The sequence below is a fragment of the Denticeps clupeoides genome, chromosome 7, assembly GCF_900700375.1.
Source record: "Denticeps clupeoides chromosome 7, fDenClu1.1, whole genome shotgun sequence".
NCBI classification, from domain to species: Eukaryota; Metazoa; Chordata; class Actinopteri; order Clupeiformes; family Denticipitidae; genus Denticeps; species Denticeps clupeoides.
The window spans coordinates 4,774,561-4,792,373 of record NC_041713.1 but is presented as its reverse complement, the minus strand read 5'-3'; the positions used below and the strand labels follow the sequence as shown (position 1 = coordinate 4,792,373).

Here is a 17,813-nt window from a genome sequence, read left to right as displayed (position 1 = left end):
ACGGGCTGTATAAAAACACAGATGACCAGACGAAAACACCAGTTTTGGGGCTAACAGGTGAAAAAAAATAATAAACTGAAGCAAAGAAGACTTGAGGCATCAGGTGCAGTATTTCTTTAAAAAATATGATTATTTTTATTATTCATTTTTTAAGCATGACTTAAATGTATGCCACATAGACATTGTTTGAAAAACAATACACCTGATTCTGAAGCATTCCACTGAAATAATGTTTTCTACACCACAAGCGCCGTGTTCCCATGCATAAATATGATATTAGTGAAGTGAAAGTGAAGTGATGGTCATTTTGACATACTACAGCACAGCACATGGTGACACAACGAAATGTGTCCTCTGCTTTAAACCCATCATCCTTGGTGAGCAGTGGCATCCGGGAGCCTTCTGATTATAGGGCCGCTTCCTTAACCACTAAGCCACCACTGCCCCATGTAAATATATATGAAATAGTCACAATCCCACTTTACAGCATAAGAATCCAAACCAAACAAGGCTGTAAACCGTGTAGTTATCGTGTAATTGGCAATTCATCATCCCTCAGGACACTGATCAGCTAATTTTCCCATCAGGTATTGCGCTTGCTGTAGCTCCAAAATTCAAATGTTTGTAATTATTACTGCTATATTAATAGTAGAAGGTTTTTGGCTTACTATTTGTATTTTATTTCACAGTTAAAGATTAGCACAGTAGTGCTGGCGCTTTGTGTTCTATGTTGTTGATGTTGATGGTGAGAGACGGTGAAAGAACGAAGGAAAATGAACCGATTATTTAGAAAAACTATATTTATCATATGAACCATATGACTGGAAGGCCAGAGACTGGATTACAGACCCCAATGCGCTACCTCCTCTCACGCACACGTCTGTTCAAAATGATCCTGTTATTGCAGTGCCTGAGTACATGGTCTGCTTATACTGGCCTTATACTCTGTAAAGAGGAAAGTGGACCTATTTCCAGCTCGCGTACAAAGACAAACATCTATATTTCCCTGAAATATTTGGTGGGAAACTCTCTTGGCATGAGAGGTCACTTTGTCACAAAAAAATTCATAGCTTAAAGCTGCAGTCGAACCAAAAACATACATGTCTGTCGATAAGGTTATTAGCTGACAACGTTTGTTCGTGGATTTTTCCAAGTTCAACACTCGTAACCGCTGTCGGCTCAAGTCGGAGGTCGTGAATAAGTGGAGATGAAGCGACAGGACCACCCGTGTAATATCTAAGAGGAGATCTGTGTTCGGCCTTTCATTCAGCCCATGTGTTTATTTCTGTTGCTTGGCTTGGACCCTTCATCCTCTCCTTGTAAAGGGTCCACGCCAACAGCTCTCCGTTTCCTTCTCCTAACCTGCACGGCGGATGATGTCCGTCATCACTGTGGTCTGATCAGAAGATCAGAGAAATCAAGACAAGAATCCACCCTTTTCAGCACAATGTATGTTTTTACAGAATTTTAGCAGTGCGGTTCATTTTAAAACATATTTTACGTATTTATAATGTAAAAAGAAAAACAATTGGCACAAATGCAGTGGTTCATAAAATAAGACTGAATAAATAATTTTTTTTCCAGAAGAAGTCAAAAATTTTCTAGGTAATTTTCCCTTTGAATCCCTTCAAACCCCTTTCATGCATTTAAAATGTTTTGTTATTATTAATAATCATGATACCAACATTAATACTTAATTGCCTAGTAACCAGCAAAAGACTTTCCTTCAGTGAGAAAAAATATTCTTCAAAAACAGCAGTACATTCAATACAAAAGTGTTTATTGTGAGATATTTGCATAATGCATAAATAGTCGATATGCATTTTAAAGATCCAAAATTAGCTTCATTATTGTGTACAGAACAGATTTTCACACACACACGCCTCAGACGACATGCCACAACAAATATCACAAAATCAGCCATCCTTGCTTATAATTCATTACAAAATAAGGAGAAGACAAAGTGATACATAGGATTAACAATTTAAAGTACAATAAATACAAAAGCTTGTGCAAAAAAATATACACCTTACAATCTCAGACAAAGGGGTGGAGCATAAAGGGGCAGGAATATATGGGCGGGGCCAGGTCACAGTGCAAGAGGCTAGTGGTTCAGATCTCGCTCTCGTACGTGTGCAGGTACGTCTTGAGCGTCAGAATTTCGGCGTGTGTCCTGCTGCTGCGCCGGTAGAAGTCCAGGCCTGTGAGGAGCTCCACGTCTCTCACGCGGGCCGTGTGGGTCTTCATCAGCTCCTCCGCCCACTTGGACTCTTCCTCTGAGCTCTGCAGTGAGACAGGAAGTCTGTTAATTCGGCCTTGTTGGTTAATATGTCCTGTCCTGTAGTGCCATGCAGAAAACTTACATTGCAGCTCTCATCGTTGGTGGGCCGATGGGGCAAAATGAAAGCGAAGACACTGAGCGGGCCGTCACATGCGTCCACTGAGTGTGTGTAGTCCAGACAGCTGGTCACCACAATGTAGTAATGAGTAGGGATGGTCACGGAACCAGTTCCATACCTGTACAGACACAGGGGAGAAGGGCAGAAATTGACAGTCATGACTTCAGAGCACGTTGTGCCTCTCATCCCAGCAAGGGGACACTCACTGTTTAATCTTGTCGGGTGAATCCCCATGGCCATCGTAGTCATGGTCAAATATCGGCCCTACCACCACATTAACCCCGTTCCTCTCACTGGCATAGCGCTTCACCAGCACCTTCTGGAAAAATGTCCAAATCTCTGAAAAAAGACCATAAACAACAAATTCATCAATTTTCATAACTGAGCATTATATAATAAACCACTCGTGTAATCAAATCAAAATGTATCAACATATACAGAAACTTACACTCACACTACAGAAAAATTCTGTAGCTTTCAGGATGATTTCAGCTAATTAAGAAAAAACTCACTCACTCATTCACTCACTCTCTCTCTCTCTCTCTCTCTCTCTCAATCTGCATCTCCTAGGGATATGCAGATGCATCCAAAATATCAAGGCTATCGATAGAAGGAATGGATAGTAGGTATCGATGCTAGTACAATGGTATTGATATTCTTTCAGTACTACATTGCAACTGAAAGTAAAGCCCCCATGTAAAGTTCACTCAAACCTAAGTCTCCTTGAAGCTTTTTAATACCTCCACCAAGGTGGTATGGAAGTTTGACTACCAATTCCAACTAAATCTGGTAGACAGATGCACCACTGGCCAAGGAAGAACTCTGCAAAATGTAAACCCTTTCCGTTCAACAGGACCCATTCACAAGTTCACTTTCACTTTCCCAGCACTTTCACCTTACAATCCTGTAGGTGGCGGTAAAGATCAGTGCTGATAAAACAGCCATCATGACTGCATATAAATATTTTTCATGTTATAGATACAAACAAATAATGTTATACTTTATACATCCATGTTGAAATACATTCAGACGTTTATTTAAGTTGTAAGGCTAATTTGCATTTCATAAGTGAGTGATTAACCCATCACCCTTGGTGAGCAGTGGGCAGACATCGCAGGGGTCGGTTTCTGCCCAGTATCGAACCAAGGACCTTTTGCATGGTAGGCGAACGTGATAACCACTACACCACAGAAACTTGACAGTATGTCTCAATGGGCTTTGACAGGCCCTACAGTTGACACCCTCTATTCACTCTATGCTTGCAAAGCCCCAAGGAAGCCTCCCACCTCTACAGAACACAGCTCATGACATTGTTACACTTACTTTTAAAAGCAGGGTACATGGGGACGGTGTTTGTAATGAGGACGGCTTCGTATCTTGCCTCTTGGGTCGCGGCTAGCTCTGTCAAGCACAAGCAGGGACGGTTAGATTTCAATTCCCAAACAGTTCGTCTAAGTTCTTAGTGTGGGTGCAGGGGCTCTCACGTGGTGGGTAGAGGAAGCCGTAGGAGATCTGCTTGTCTGCTTTATAGTTTGTGCAGGACTGGCTGTAGGCGGCAGGGATTCTAATGTCCTGCCGGATGCAGTTACTCATGGACTCCGGCAGAGGGGTTACGTCTATCTGAACAACAGTTATTACACACCTCAACCTCAACGTCATTATATCATGCAGGCAGAACAACAAGGCCAGCTGATAATATGGCAAATCTGAAAGCAAAATTGATATATACACTGCTCAAACAAAAACAAGACATCCTAGATCTGAATTAATATTTGGATTGAATACTTTGTTCTTTAGTTGAATGTGCTAACAAAATCACACAAAAATTATCTATGGAAACACATGAAGGTCTGGATTTGGAGTCACACTCAAAATTAAACACACTACAGGCTGAGCCAACTTTGATGTAATGTCCTTAAAACAAGTCAGAACGAGGCTCCATAGAGTGTGTGGCATCCACGTGCCTGTATTGACCTCCCTACAATGCCTGGCCATGCTCCTGATGAGGTGGAAGATGGTCTCCTGAGTGATCTCCTCCCAGACCTGGACTAAAGCATCCGCCGACTGCTGGACAGTCTATGGTGCGTTGGTGGACGGAGCGAGACATGCTGTCCCAGATGTGATCAATTGGATTCAGGTCTGGGGAAGGGGCGGGCCGGTCCATACAATCAGTCTTGCAGGAACACTCCAGCCACATCTAGCATGGTCTTGCATTAGGAGGAACCCAGGGCTGACTGGACCAGCATATGGTCTCACAAGGGTTCTGAGGATATCATCTCGGTACCTAATGGCAGAGAGGCTACCTCTGGCGAGCACAGGGAGGGCTGTGCCCACCACCACCACACACACACACCATTACTGACCCACTGCCAAACCGGTCATGCTGGAGGATGTTGCAGGCAGCAGAACGTTCTCCATGGCGTATCCAGACTCTGTAACATCTGTCACACGTGCTCAGTATGATCCTGCTTTCATCTGTGAAGAGCACAGGGTGCCAGTGGCGAATTTGCCAGTGTTGGTGTTCTCTGGCAAATGGCAAACGTGCTGCACGGTGTTCGGCTATAAGCACAGCCCCCACCTGTGGAGGTCGGTTCCTCATACCACCCTGACAGAGTCTGTTTCTGACCGTTTAGCAGACACATTCACATTTGTGGCCTGCTGGAGGTAATTTTGCAGGGCTCCGGCAGTGCTCCTCTTGTTCCTCCTTGCACAAAGGTGGAGGTAGCATCCTGCTGCTGGGTTGTTGCCCTCCTACGGCCTCCTCCATGTCTCCTGACATACTGGCCTGTCTCCTGGTAGCACCTCCATGCTCTGGACACTACGCTGACAGACACAGCAAATCTTCTTGACACAGCTCGCATTGATGTGCCATCCTGGATGAGCTGCACTACCTGAGCCACTTGTGTGGGTTGTAGACTCGTCTCATGCTACCACTAGAGTGAAAGCACCGCCAGCATTCAAAAGTGACCAAAACATCAGTCAGAAAGCATAGGAACTGAGAAGTGGTCTGTGGTCACCACCTGCAGGACCACGCCTTTATTGGGGATGTCTTGCTAATTGTGTTGTTAAAGTGTTCCCTTTATTTTTTTGAGCAGTGTATTTTGCTCCAGTATAATAATATATGATAATAATCTATCACTTCTGGACTCTAGTCCCCCAGAATCCTTGCAAAAAAAAATTTTTTTTTGCTCTTGCCCAATTTTTTTTCTTTTTTTCCCCACTTTACTAATTTGCACACCTTCACCCTAACTGTTACACATATTTTATGTTTAAAACATAAAAGTGTAATATTTGGTTATGGTTATATATTGGTTCATTGTATACTTGCAATATTTGCAATACTGTGGTCTATAGCAGTCGCTAAAGCATTTCACTGCATATCATACCGTGTATGACTGTGTATGTGACAAATAAAATTTGAATTTGAATTCATTTAAGCACAGATCAATGTACTAGTGCAGCTAAACAATTGGAATATAGTAATAAAAAAATTCATTACTTTTCATAAATTGTACATTTCCATATTGCGAATCCTTTTCTAACTAATATTCTAATAATGACTGGTTTTCAGCAAAAGCAAACATAAAAAAAAATACGAGTAATGAGAATAGCATGTATGAACATGTACCTTTTTTAAATCATAAAAACAAAAAAAAACTTTTTTTGTAAATTTTCACAGTATGTAAACTTTGACAGACAGAAATAATTCTTGAGTATTGATATTTTTACTCTGAAATGTCACTGTGAATTAGGGGGGTTCGAGCAGACGCTCTTGGTACCTGTTTGGGCACGGTGTACGAGGTCCACAGAGGCATGGACAGCTCTTCGCTGTAGCCACTGATGTAGTTGGTGTGGTGGAGGATACTGTATTTTGTTTTGTACATGACCGCTGGGCGACCCTGAGGAAGGTTCCTGCTGTCTGCAAAATACAGAAGCGAGACATAGCGTGCGTAAGAAGAAAACTGGGCGGAACACAATGTCATTTTAAAACAGGTAGGGAGGCGTTACCATCGACAGCTTGTCTCAGACGCTGATTGAGTTCCTCCACTTTGTTCTGTAAGAGACAGAGCCACAGTGACTCCAGGTTATAGCCTCTCACAACGGCCACTTTCATAGCTCTCTGCCCCCTATTTTTTGAACGCAACTGTAAAAGATTAAAAGTGAAAATCTCCTTGCAGGAGATCTACATCCCTGCAGAAGCAAGAGTGCTTCACAGAAGAAAAAGAAGAGAACAGCATTCACACTAAGCATCTCAGAACTCAAGTATTGCTGAGATGCATGTCAATCCAGCATGCAGCAAAATATACGGAAGACCATAACAAAATGCTATATTAACCACAAGAGTCATGCATTAACATCATTTAATCATATACAGTCTTCAATTCCACATGCATTTACAAACAGTAAATTCTATATTGCTTCAAACAGACACATTTTGTTGGTTTTCCATAACGGTCTCACATATTTATTGTCATAAGCTCACCATAATGTGCAAAGATTTATTGTGAACTAATATGTGAGACCCCTTTAACAGGAAATTATGGAATTAATTTAAAGCTCCAGGATATAAGAGAATAATGGCAACACTTGAAAAGAAGCTTCATGCCTTTAGAACAAAGGAACACCGTTCAAGTGTAATGACGTGTGACATCACTGACCTTGTCGTCACAGGTGCATCCAAGGTCGTCAGTAACCGCGGTTGGAGCTGTTGTGGTGGAGGAGGGCTTGCACACTTCCTCAGGTAAGCTGGGTTTGTGGGTGGGGTTTTTCAGCAGGTGGTTGAGGCTGCCATGGGTGCCATTATTAGGTGCTGGTTTTACACCAAGGAGGTCTAGGGGGGGGAAATTAGGATTAAAAAACCAGGCCCAGTCTCTAAATAGGTATTTGTAAATTACGCAATTTAAAACAATGCCACTTTGAAAATGTATGGTCCTTCAAATAAGTACACAAAAATAATAAACAAGAAAAGATCAAGAAAAATCTTACCACACATGATATTATAGAGTTCAATGTTCTCAAATGCTGGAACTTTTGTCTTAAATTTGAACGATGGCCCATAACCCAAGAAAATAGTCTGCAGACGAAAAAGATTCATGTTTATAAATGAAAATTAGGTGATGCATAATGCAGTAGGAGGTAAGATAAAATGTTGATACCTGCATACTGTTTATCTTGTTGTCGTATCCATGGTCACCGGAAAAACCACATTTCCCAGGGTGCTTTTTTCCTTCAGGTGCTTTCCTGTGACAGACACAGACCAAGAACTGTGGTGCATTCTGGGAGAATGTAGGAATGTAAGTTTCACACTCTGCACTACAATGCAATGCAATGTCTCAAGTCATGCAACACAGAAATTCACACAATTCTGTTCTCACATTGCTTTATCTAAGCCAGGCAAGGGGGCGGCAACCTTTTACACTCAAAGAGCTATTTGGACCCGTTTTCCACAAAAGAGAAAGCAACGGGAGCCACAAATTGTAAAATTAAGATAACACTGCATATTTATTATTGCTTAATATTATTACTTATTTTTACTTTTATGCTACTTAAAAATAACTAGGCTGGTGTGTTGCTTCTGAAATTTTATTTATGCAAGGAAAATAGTTGTGGGGGTAAGGGGCCGGAGATTCTTACCCAACTCTTACTTAACTTACTCAACTTAAAGTCAACATTTGCAAATCATTAAAACACTAAATATTGCACACAAATGTTTACTCACCACAAGAGTCATCAGATTTTGAATCGCTAGTACAATTTCAAAGTACAATTAATAAATAATAATGGATGAAAATAAAATGCACTTAAATTCTTATAAATTTTCCAAAGCCACAGGGAACCGAAGGGTAAGGATAAAAGAGCCGCAGGTTCTAATCTAGGCCTAATAAAATCACAAAAAAGAAATAACAGATTAAGAAATAACAGATTAAAAACCAAACCAAAACGGGTGAATAAAGACACCCAGTAACATGGATATGTCAGTGTATATATATACATATCCATGTTACTATATATATTAGTGGTGGGCCGATATCGGCGTTAACGTGCTGCGTTAACGTGAGAATCTTATCGGGCAATAAAAAAAATATCGCCGTTAATCTATTCACAAAGTTGGGTTGGGAGCTGGGTCTATACTACGCAAGCTATTGTGCCGGAGTTAAATGGTTACACTAGATTTATAAGTATATTTCTTCTTTCTTGTGTCTTATTTTGTTTTTGAGACCCGGTTCAGGTCTCTTGGACACATGGCGTGAGTTGTGAGAGGTGCGTGGAGTTTGTGTGCAAAAAGTTATTTCTTTCATTTTAATTTATGTACGTATTAGGAATATTTTGCATGTGTGTTATTTTGTGAATATTTTTTTATGTTCTTTTAATACTGTATATTGTAGAGAGAGGTGCAGAAAGACGCGATGTGTGACGCAATGTTGTGACGCGACCTTTCTTTTTGTACAGGAATGCAGTATTGTAAATTGTCAATGCTTTATGTTAATGTTCAGTTCTCTTGGACACATGGCGTGAGTTGTGAGAGAGAGAGGTGCAGAAAGACGCGATGTGTGATGCGATGTTCTGACGCGACCTTGCTTTTTGTACAGAATACACTTTGCACAGAAAATCTCTTGGGTGTCAGCTCATCATTTGTGGTTCAAGAAACGAAATCAAAAAGTTACACAACGCATATATATGTGTGTGTGTGTGTGTGTGTGTGTGTATGTATGTATATATATATATATATCATCCCTCTTCATTTCTGAAATTCCACTGTAACATCTGACATGTCCAGCTGCTGAAAAGCAGCATTTTTATGGTATGTAGCGTACGTGAAATACTGCATTCAGCGATCATAGAGCACTCGGTTCACAGCTCCACCGAGCCGTCGATTAGACAGACTTCTATCTCCGCTGAGCCCGGCTAAAAGGACTCTTTCATTTAACCCTGAGGCCTGCCAACTCAAACAGAAGGGACTAAAGCTCAGCTTCTGGATCGCCGTGCCTCCCCCAGAACCCGGTGTCTGTCGGGAGGAGCTACAGGCAGTGAGCTACGGGCATGACCTCACGGGTTTACCTAAAGGAGGCTAAAGTTTCCACCGCGAATGGCGAGCATCCACGGCAAACATCAAACGTCTGTCCCATGATCCCTCTGCTAACAAGGTCTGTCTGGCCAGCAGGGGAACGGGTGGGTAACAGGGCCTTACCTCGCGACATGCCACTTTCTCTCCACCATTAAGTGGATCTCCTCAATGCGACGGTTGTTGGCGTAGTGGAGGCGTTTGGGCAGATGCTCCTTCAGATATGGCTTAAAGTGCTGGTCTGACTTCTTACACTGAGGGAGACCAGACCTTGAGCATTTCATTTTTTAAAGTATTTTTGTGCTATTAGTCTGAAAACTGTGTAAAACTTACAGTAAGATTGGCCACCACTGTTTTAGCATCGTCTGGAAAAAAAGTAAGCAAAGAACCTAATTTTATGTTCAGTCGATAAGAGAACAGTCGTTAAGAACAACCAAAAAACAGTGTTTCTGGGACATTTACATTTGGAGCTGTTTGGGTATCTGGCCCGGATCCTGCCCAGGGAGCCTGGGATCAGGATGATATCATCCACGTTGGACATGTACGAGCTGAGGAACTCGGTCCGGTCACAGTGAGCTTCTTCCATGCCTGAACAACAGAAGACCAGCACAAAGTTAACAGCATAGTGTTCAGCATATTACATTTGAAGAGAAATTAATTATAGTTGCTATTTACTTCTTTCAAAAAGTTAACTTAAAATGTTCAAATATGTTAAAACTGTGGCTGCCGTGGCTCCGCCTCCTCCTTCGTTAGCAGAGTGTACGTTAGAGTGTACGTTAGAGGGTCGACCCTCACCAAAGAAAAAAGCCTTGCTGCTCCTGTGGCTGATCCAATGAAAAGAGCTTAGTTACAGTAAAGTGCTGTTATTGTCATTAACAGTAACGGCGTTGTAACAATGAAAAGAGTAATTGGTTAAATTACCGAATACTCTGTATACTGATAAAAAATATAGCATATTGCCCCATATCACAAAAATGTGTCTGAAAAAAACATGCAGTCTTGACAAAATGCAATACTGGTAGATGTGATTTAATTAGTCTTTTAAGGGACTATATGGTAGTAATTTTTTTTTACCATGATCTCCCACCAGGATGATGTTAACACATCGATGCAGCTTCATCTGTTTCAGGCCGTCCATCAGTTGTCCGATGACTTTATCAATCTCCTTCAGAGGGTTGTTGAGCTGTATGACCCAAAACATCAAACGTATAATTCTTTAAGACGTATGATTTTACGTTCTAGAAATTAAATGTTATATTTAATCCTTAAGATGAACAATGCAATACCAGTAGACAATACAATCTTTTTTTAGTGGTAGTCAAATTATTACTGAGGTCACGTCTGTAAAATCTCATTGAGCATGACTAATATTGTGCTGAAAAGGCTGCTGTTGCGTAGGAGATAGGCGTTATCTCTTGCGGTGCTACTGGATGCACTGTACCATGTTGTCATGTTTGTGCTGGAACACAAACATGCAGCTCTGTGGCAAGATGATGTTTTATGAGCAAAAACTTTCTGTGCTCTGTAGAGATGCAATAGGGGGTCTTTGACACAAGCTCACCTCACTGTTCATGGGTCCCAGCTTGTGGCCATAGGTGTCCGGCTGCTCAGAGTGCATTGCATACACATAAGGTCTGTAAAAGTAAAGGTGTGTAAGTAAATTATAACTGTAAGTTGCACTGATGCATCATTATCAAATTTGAATATTTAATTTAAAACGCTGTATTATAGATGGCCCAAGACTGGGCGCGTTTAACCTACATTTAACCCTTGTGTCGTGTTTACCAAAAGAAAAAGTGGTGCAAATGATAATAATTTAAACCTTAACGTTGATTTCTTTTCTGTAAAAAAACATTTTCTTGACTGGGCAAAATGACAGCATGTGTAGGTAAACCCCACCTTTCTGTATCTGGCAGGTGAAGCCACTGTAGGATGGTCAGGACCCTCCTTTCCAAAGGAATCATGCTGCAAAGTTAACAGACCCTCAATACTGTGGTAATACAAAATACAATACGTTCAAACGAAAAAGATTCACATAATTAACTACATTAAATCTGTGGTTTATGGAAGAAAAGTGGGGGGAGTTCCAGGGCTTTTACATTAGCAGGGGCTCTTCCTTATGAGCCACCCAGACATTAGAACATTTTTGCCAGTTTCTTGTCTTAAGCTTCCAGTCTGGGGTCAATTTCCACACCTTTTCCCCCCTGAGGTTGGATCAACAAGGGAAATCTTGCCCCGTTCTCAACTGCCACGATCATGTTAAGCTCCCACAATTCCCTATTCTTCATTCTGCTTTATAACTGTTGTCTGTGTGCACAGAAACCTGTGCTTTATGTAAATAAGGGGGCATTTGCACAAATTGCTTGCAAAACATGGCAAGGCACTGGGGTTCTATGAGAGAGAGAGGGAACGAGAGAGAGAGAGTCCTTCTGAAAGGCCTCAGTGTGTGACTGTGAAACTCTTTATGTCCTGAGGAAAGTCGGTCCAGGTACCCGGGGACTGGCCTGAGAACATGTCCAAACACGAACACACAAAATCGTCTGCGTCGCCATTACAGACCAGCTATGGCAGCACAAACCGCTCTTTAAGTCGCTCCGGCCGTCCGCTGCTATGCAGAGGAAGCGAGTGGGTGGGATGCGGACTGAACCTGAGGTCTAGTGTTTCGCAGAATGGGGTGAGAGGTCAGAAACGGCCTCCTGCCAGGGTCTTTTGACCATGAAACTAACGTGTGACGTAGTAAACCCACACAGGCCAGAAGAAGGTGCCAGCTTTCACGCCTTGATTCACAGATGTGATCCAGATCTGGGGTGGGGTGGGGAGAAAAAAGAAAGTGTGTGGTTAGTCACGTTTTTTAATACCTGGAATATTATCATATTTCCTTATGTTTATTTTTATTAGCATAGAAAGTTATGAATATCTTCAGAAGACAATAGCAATGTCTTAAAACAGAGGTGGAGTCCAATACAAAAATGGTATTTTTTTACGCATATGTCCTTTTTCTTATATGACAGCCAATTATTTCTATCTGAAAATGCATATCCATAAAATTTCATTGCGGAACCAAAAAGATCTAATCAATACTGATCTGTAGCACTAGAGACACTACACTATTTGGCTAAAAATCAGGATTACAAGATTCTAAAACTGCTCTTCTCCATGGGCTTTTGCCATTTTCTTGCCAAAACAAAACAGATGGAACCGCCCTCATCCATTTACATTTACAATTTTATGCCATTTACCAGACAATCAGTGGTGACAGGGACAGTCCCCCTGAGACATTCAGGGTTAAATGTCTTGTTCAGAGACACAACGGTAGAGGTCAAGAGGGTGCTGCATGGTGAACTCACCGGCTGACCTCCCCACCAGCGGTGGTTCAGCTTCTCCCGACCTCTTAGGTTGAAGTTGGCATCAAATAACGGGTCGTGCATTGAATTGCCCACTATGCCGTGGGATTCTGGGTAAAGGCCCTGCAAAGAATGGTATTGAGCAATCGCAACACGAAGCCATCGTCACATCTGTGTGGAACTAAGGATCAAACTGAACTCAACACACGCTATGGTGGCAACATGGAACCTGCATACCGTTGCAATGGAGTACAGATTTGGGTACGTCTTTGTAGGGTACACAGGTCTCATATACGGCGCGTGAGTTCCACACGTTCCTGGTGTTTAAAAATGACAAAACCGGAAGACGTGACTTTATGTGGATACTTATATCCACATAAGACGATAAAGAGGCTCTCAGCCAATCACAATGCATGTTACGGTTAACTGTGGCATATTGTGACAAATGTGCAAGACTCACTCAGTTTCTCAATGTTGGGAATCACCGCGTTGCCCCTCTTCATGTACGAAGCGCGGAAGCCGTCCACCGACAGCAGGATGAGAGGCGGGCGGACGAACCTTAAAACCCACACACCCTGATTAACACAGCAAGCACAGCATATGGCGACACAACAAAATGTGTCCTCTGTATTTAACCCATCGCCCTTAGTGAACGGCGCCCGGGGGGCAGGGACGGAACCTTGATCAAGGGCGACGCTTCGGGACTTGAACCCGCAACCCTTCGGTTACGATTCCGCTTCCTTACCCGCTAGAGGCCACCGCCGCCCCAGTAAATGAACACTGCAACAATGTAACTGTATTTATGATGGAAAATTATTTATGAGCAGCTCAGTTGGTGCGTAGAACTACTTTGAATTTATGGACCTGCGCCTGGGTCTGATTCCACGGCACTTCCATCGTCCGAAGACGCCCTCGGCCACTCAGCTGTTTGGATATTTATGGAAAAGTTCGTTCCACCACCTACTGGCCAAAACGAGTCTAAGTGCATGTACTTGCTGTACTTTGAGAGACGGTGGGACCACTTGAGCAGCGCCGGAGAATCTGAGGTGGACTTCAGGGCACGATAAGGCCTGCGAGGTGGGCGGGAGCTACGGGTCGACGCCCATTGAGGTTTTGGACTAAATAAGAGATGAATGTTGTCGTCTTGGGAACGTTGAGCAGCTGCATTCTGGATCAGAATGGAACATTCCATGAATTTTGGTGAATTTTTGTCTGAAAGGGCTTTACGGTCACTGCAGACGACGTCCCTCGTGCTTGGACCCTTTTATACTTACATGCACTTTCATTGTGGCTACTGTAAACATGCAGATTCGAATTTTTCTTTAGGACTCAATCTGACACACGGTCGCAATTCGCAAGTGTTTCGTCACACGGTTGTGCAACCTGTGATTTCCAGTGCAGCGTTCTTTCATCCCGTACGAAGCGCCATTTCCACCGGGACGTATTTGAATAGTCCCCTGCACTGGGCCAACTGCCGCTCTTTTCTTATGCCAAGTGCCGCCACGATGGCCTCATTATCCTGGTCCAGCCCACCGCCGGTCGGTGCAAGTGTCAGATGCGCCACTCACCCGGCGGGGCACTCGTGAGACCTGATCTCCTCGCACTCGTCCTGCAGCCACGGGGTTTCTCCTGGGAAAGGCGAGAGCGGGGGGAGGTGAAGAGAGAGAGAGAGAGAGCGAGAGCTCGGTGAGCTTTCGACCGGAGCAGGCCACCCACGTTCGACGTGACCTCGGCCGGCAGCAGGCGGCTCAATGCTGACCTTTGGATGGTGACACGTGTTGGCCTGCTCTACTGACACGACCCTCACCTTTGCAGAGGCTCCTGTAGTTGGTGCAGCAGTCGCCTTTGGCCAGACAGTCCTCTGAGCAGTGGCAGGCATGCTGCTCTTTACGGGTCTCACCACAGCGCTCCTTACTGCACTCGAAGCCCCCCTCTAATATACACACACACACACACACACACACACAGGGATTTAGACTCAAGTTTCAGTAAAACTGCTGTGTTGGCAGCCACAGGACTCATTAAAAATCAGCATAAAACTAAATATCCTCTCTTGTAACTTCTATGATACATAGCGTCCTGCAATAACCTCGACTTTAGTTCATTAACGTTTCCCTGTATGGATCCCTATACACTGGCCGGCCCACGTAACTGCTCATTAGCACTACATAGCGTGCATGTGTGTGTGTGTGTGTGTATATACAGGGTGGGATATTTATATGGATACACCTTAATAAAATGGGAATATAAATGGCCCACCCTGTATATTACATGCATAAAATGCAAATTCACATCACCACACTGTTTGAGTGTCGCTAGCAGCCGTCACTGCCGGACACAACCACAAAAAAACAACGTTCAAAATACCGACATTATGTCCTGAGTAATGTCACCGCATCTGCCAATAGAGAGATGGGTGAAGCGTGTATCTAATCTAAAAAGTGCTGGGCTTCTATCATTTTCAGATTTAAACGAACGTTCTTTCAACACTCATTCGGGTGGTCGATGCTGTTTGTGCGGTTTCGTTTCTCATTCGTTACGTGCTGGGCTTGTGTTTAAACTCAGGGTGGACGTATGGATGGATGGATGCAGATACCTGTCTTCAGGCAGTGCTCGTCGAAGTCGGAGCAGCAGCTGTTGTAGGTCTTGCACAGGTTGTCGCAGCGACAGCTCGGGGCTTCGGCCTCCGCCAGTTCGAAGCACCTGCTCCTGCACGAGCCCGACGTGCTGATCCAGGGAGAGCCGGGCGGGGCTGGGAGAGGGAAGGTGTTAACGTCTGGCTGACGCACACAGACAGCAGGGTGTCTGTGCCGGACTCCGACACACGCACAAAAACACGACACCTGAAGCGAAATCTTACGTTTACAGCGTTTACCAGATGCCCTTATCCAGAGCGACTTACAGGGACAGCCCCCCCCGGAGACACTCAGGGTTAAGTGTCTTGCTCAGGGACACAATGGTAGTAAGTGGGGTTTGAACCTGGGTCTTCTGGTTCATAGGCGAGTGTGTTACCCACTAGGCTACTACCACCACTATCTTGCACAAGAGCTAAAGGACGACTTCCAGATGTGGGAAGATTTGGGTAAAATCCCCGTCACTGACACACACCTTCACTGTCTTTACTTTACTTTACTTTACTTTACTTTACTTTACTTTACTTTACTTTACTTTACTTTACTTTACTTTACTTTACTTTACTTTACTTAGCAGACGCTTTTATCCAAAGCGACTTACAGTCACACTGCAGTTTTAAAATCACAGGTTTAATATCGCCTTAATATCGAATTTCCACGGGGACGCCAATCAGAAGCCTACTGCTTCTGTTTGAATTTCCAAAAAGAAAAAAATTAAAATAATAATTTATTGCCCGTCGCTTGTGCGTCACGTGATTTTCTCAGACCCGTTAATAGAGAATTCACGCGCACAAACCTTATAAAGACAACGCATGAAAAAGAATGTACATCTTGCGTGTTAAAAAGTCGGGTGGTAGTAGCCCAGCGGGTAACACACTCGCCTATGAACCAGAAGACCCGGGTTCAAACCCCACTTACTACCATCGTGTCCCTGAGCAAGACACTTAACCTTAAGTGTCCCCGGGGGGGGACTGTCCCTGTAACTACTGATTGTACGTCGCTCTGGATGAGGGCGTCTGGTAAATGATATAAATATATAAATCACGGCTTACGGTCCGAGCGAGACTCGTCTGGAGACTTGGGGCGCCGGACGACGTATCCAAAGCAGCCGCCGCCGCCGCATCCGAAGAGCAGGGACGCCGCGCAGAGAACCTTGGGTAGGGGAAGGGGAGCGTGGGACGGGGTGGGGGGGGGAGAAACAGACGTGAGCGGCGGGCGCACACGGGCGTCCGGACGCCGACACCCCCGGGCGCGACCCGCCGTACCTGCGCCAGCGTTCCGCGGCGCGCCGCGCGCATCCTGGCGACTCCGTGTGTGCGCGCACCGAAGCGCGCGTCGCCGCCACCGCCACTGCGCGCGGGCGGCGCGGCGCGGCCGCAGTTATAGCCTCGCACCCCCGCCCGGACCCCCGCCTGGACCCCCGCCCCGCCGCACATAACAAAACGGCGCGGAAGTGCGAGAAAGAAAGAAAGAAAGAAAGAAAGAAAGAAAGAAAGAAAGAAAAACTTTGTTGTGCAAATCGCATCTTCACGCGACTGTTACCCCGAAGTTTAAAAAACTTTTTCTGACAAACCGGCTTCAGAATTCAAAATTCTCCGTGTACGTGACGAATAGAATTTGAATTTGGAATTTGAAACCGCGCTTATTTTCCACACGTGGCCTGTTGGGTTTTATTTTTTATTTGGGTTAATTTGGCCCCACAAGGCGGCCAGATCTCGTGTAACCTGCCCATAAACTGGTCAAAGTCGCTGCTTTGGTCCTGGATGGAAGTCTGGCCTGAATCAGCCCCCCAGTTCAGGTCTGAGAGCATCTGAGTGCCCCGGAGAAGGTGTGGACCACTAACTCCGTCCAGATGATGAGACCAGGCTTGCTGCATTTACCATCATTTCAACAGGCGCCAGCGTGCAGTATGTTCAAATATATTCATATTGTACCATCGTTTAATAATCATTTCTCACATTCTTAGCCAATCAAAATGTCAGTTTGGTACTAAGCGTAATAATAAGTAGTAATAATAATAATAAATAAGAGTAGCAATAAGGTAATAAGAGCAGTTAAGAGTTAGACCCATTAGAGGTAGCATTAACTAGCATTAATATATAATTTCTAGTACTAGTAAGTGAAATATGATTTATTATTATGTGTGATGGTGATGTGAGTGTTCGGAAAAGCAGTTTTATTAAGACAAAATCTATTATTCGGTGCATCTTTATGTCAATGATGCAACCCACAATACAAGATCGATTACACATCGATTTCTTTTTTCCAACCACTTTCTCACTGTGTCTTATTTGGCATTTTGGCGACAGCAGCTGTCTGCGTAACTAATACCTTGCTGTGCGTGGACCCACAACCTGCAAATATATGAAACAAT

General features: G+C 43.8%; 1 protein-coding gene and 1 non-coding gene across 2 annotated transcripts; both read right to left on the bottom strand.

The window, feature by feature from the left end:
- Positions 1-1,759: 1,759 nt before the first annotated feature.
- enpp2 (ectonucleotide pyrophosphatase/phosphodiesterase 2) lies at positions 1,760-16,774 on the bottom strand. Its single transcript, XM_028986084.1, has 25 exons — positions 16,705-16,774; positions 16,492-16,591; positions 15,403-15,558; positions 14,614-14,739; positions 14,375-14,435; positions 13,267-13,364; positions 13,044-13,123; positions 12,810-12,929; positions 12,209-12,264; positions 11,362-11,427; positions 11,024-11,096; positions 10,537-10,645; positions 9,925-10,050; positions 9,796-9,827; positions 9,589-9,716; positions 7,556-7,640; positions 7,386-7,473; positions 7,058-7,230; positions 6,408-6,453; positions 6,179-6,318; positions 3,884-4,019; positions 3,723-3,800; positions 2,606-2,738; positions 2,364-2,517; positions 1,760-2,283 (listed from the first exon to the last, which is right to left on the bottom strand). The coding sequence occupies exons 1-25, from the start codon at positions 16,735-16,737 to the stop codon at positions 2,113-2,115; spliced, it is 2,568 nt and encodes an 855-aa protein (XP_028841917.1). The 5' UTR covers positions 16,738-16,774; the 3' UTR covers positions 1,760-2,112.
- On the bottom strand, positions 3,522-3,594 carry trnag-acc (transfer RNA glycine (anticodon ACC)). Its single transcript has one exon. It is a non-coding gene; the product is annotated as a tRNA-Gly (tRNA).
- Positions 16,775-17,813: the final 1,039 nt, after the last annotated feature.

Excerpts from the sequence above, each read along its gene's own strand:
- enpp2 (XM_028986084.1), bottom strand. The coding sequence starts at position 16,737 with ATGCGCGCGGCGCGCCGCGGAACGCTGGCGCAG. Across the intron at positions 14,436-14,613 it reads CTACAGGAGCCTCTGCAAAG|GAGAAACCCCGTGGCTGCAG; the intron begins GTGAGGGTCGTG and ends CGCCTTTCCCAG. Across the intron at positions 11,097-11,361 it reads CACCTGCCAGATACAGAAAG|ACCTTATGTGTATGCAATGC; the intron begins GTGGGGTTTACC and ends TTACTTTTACAG.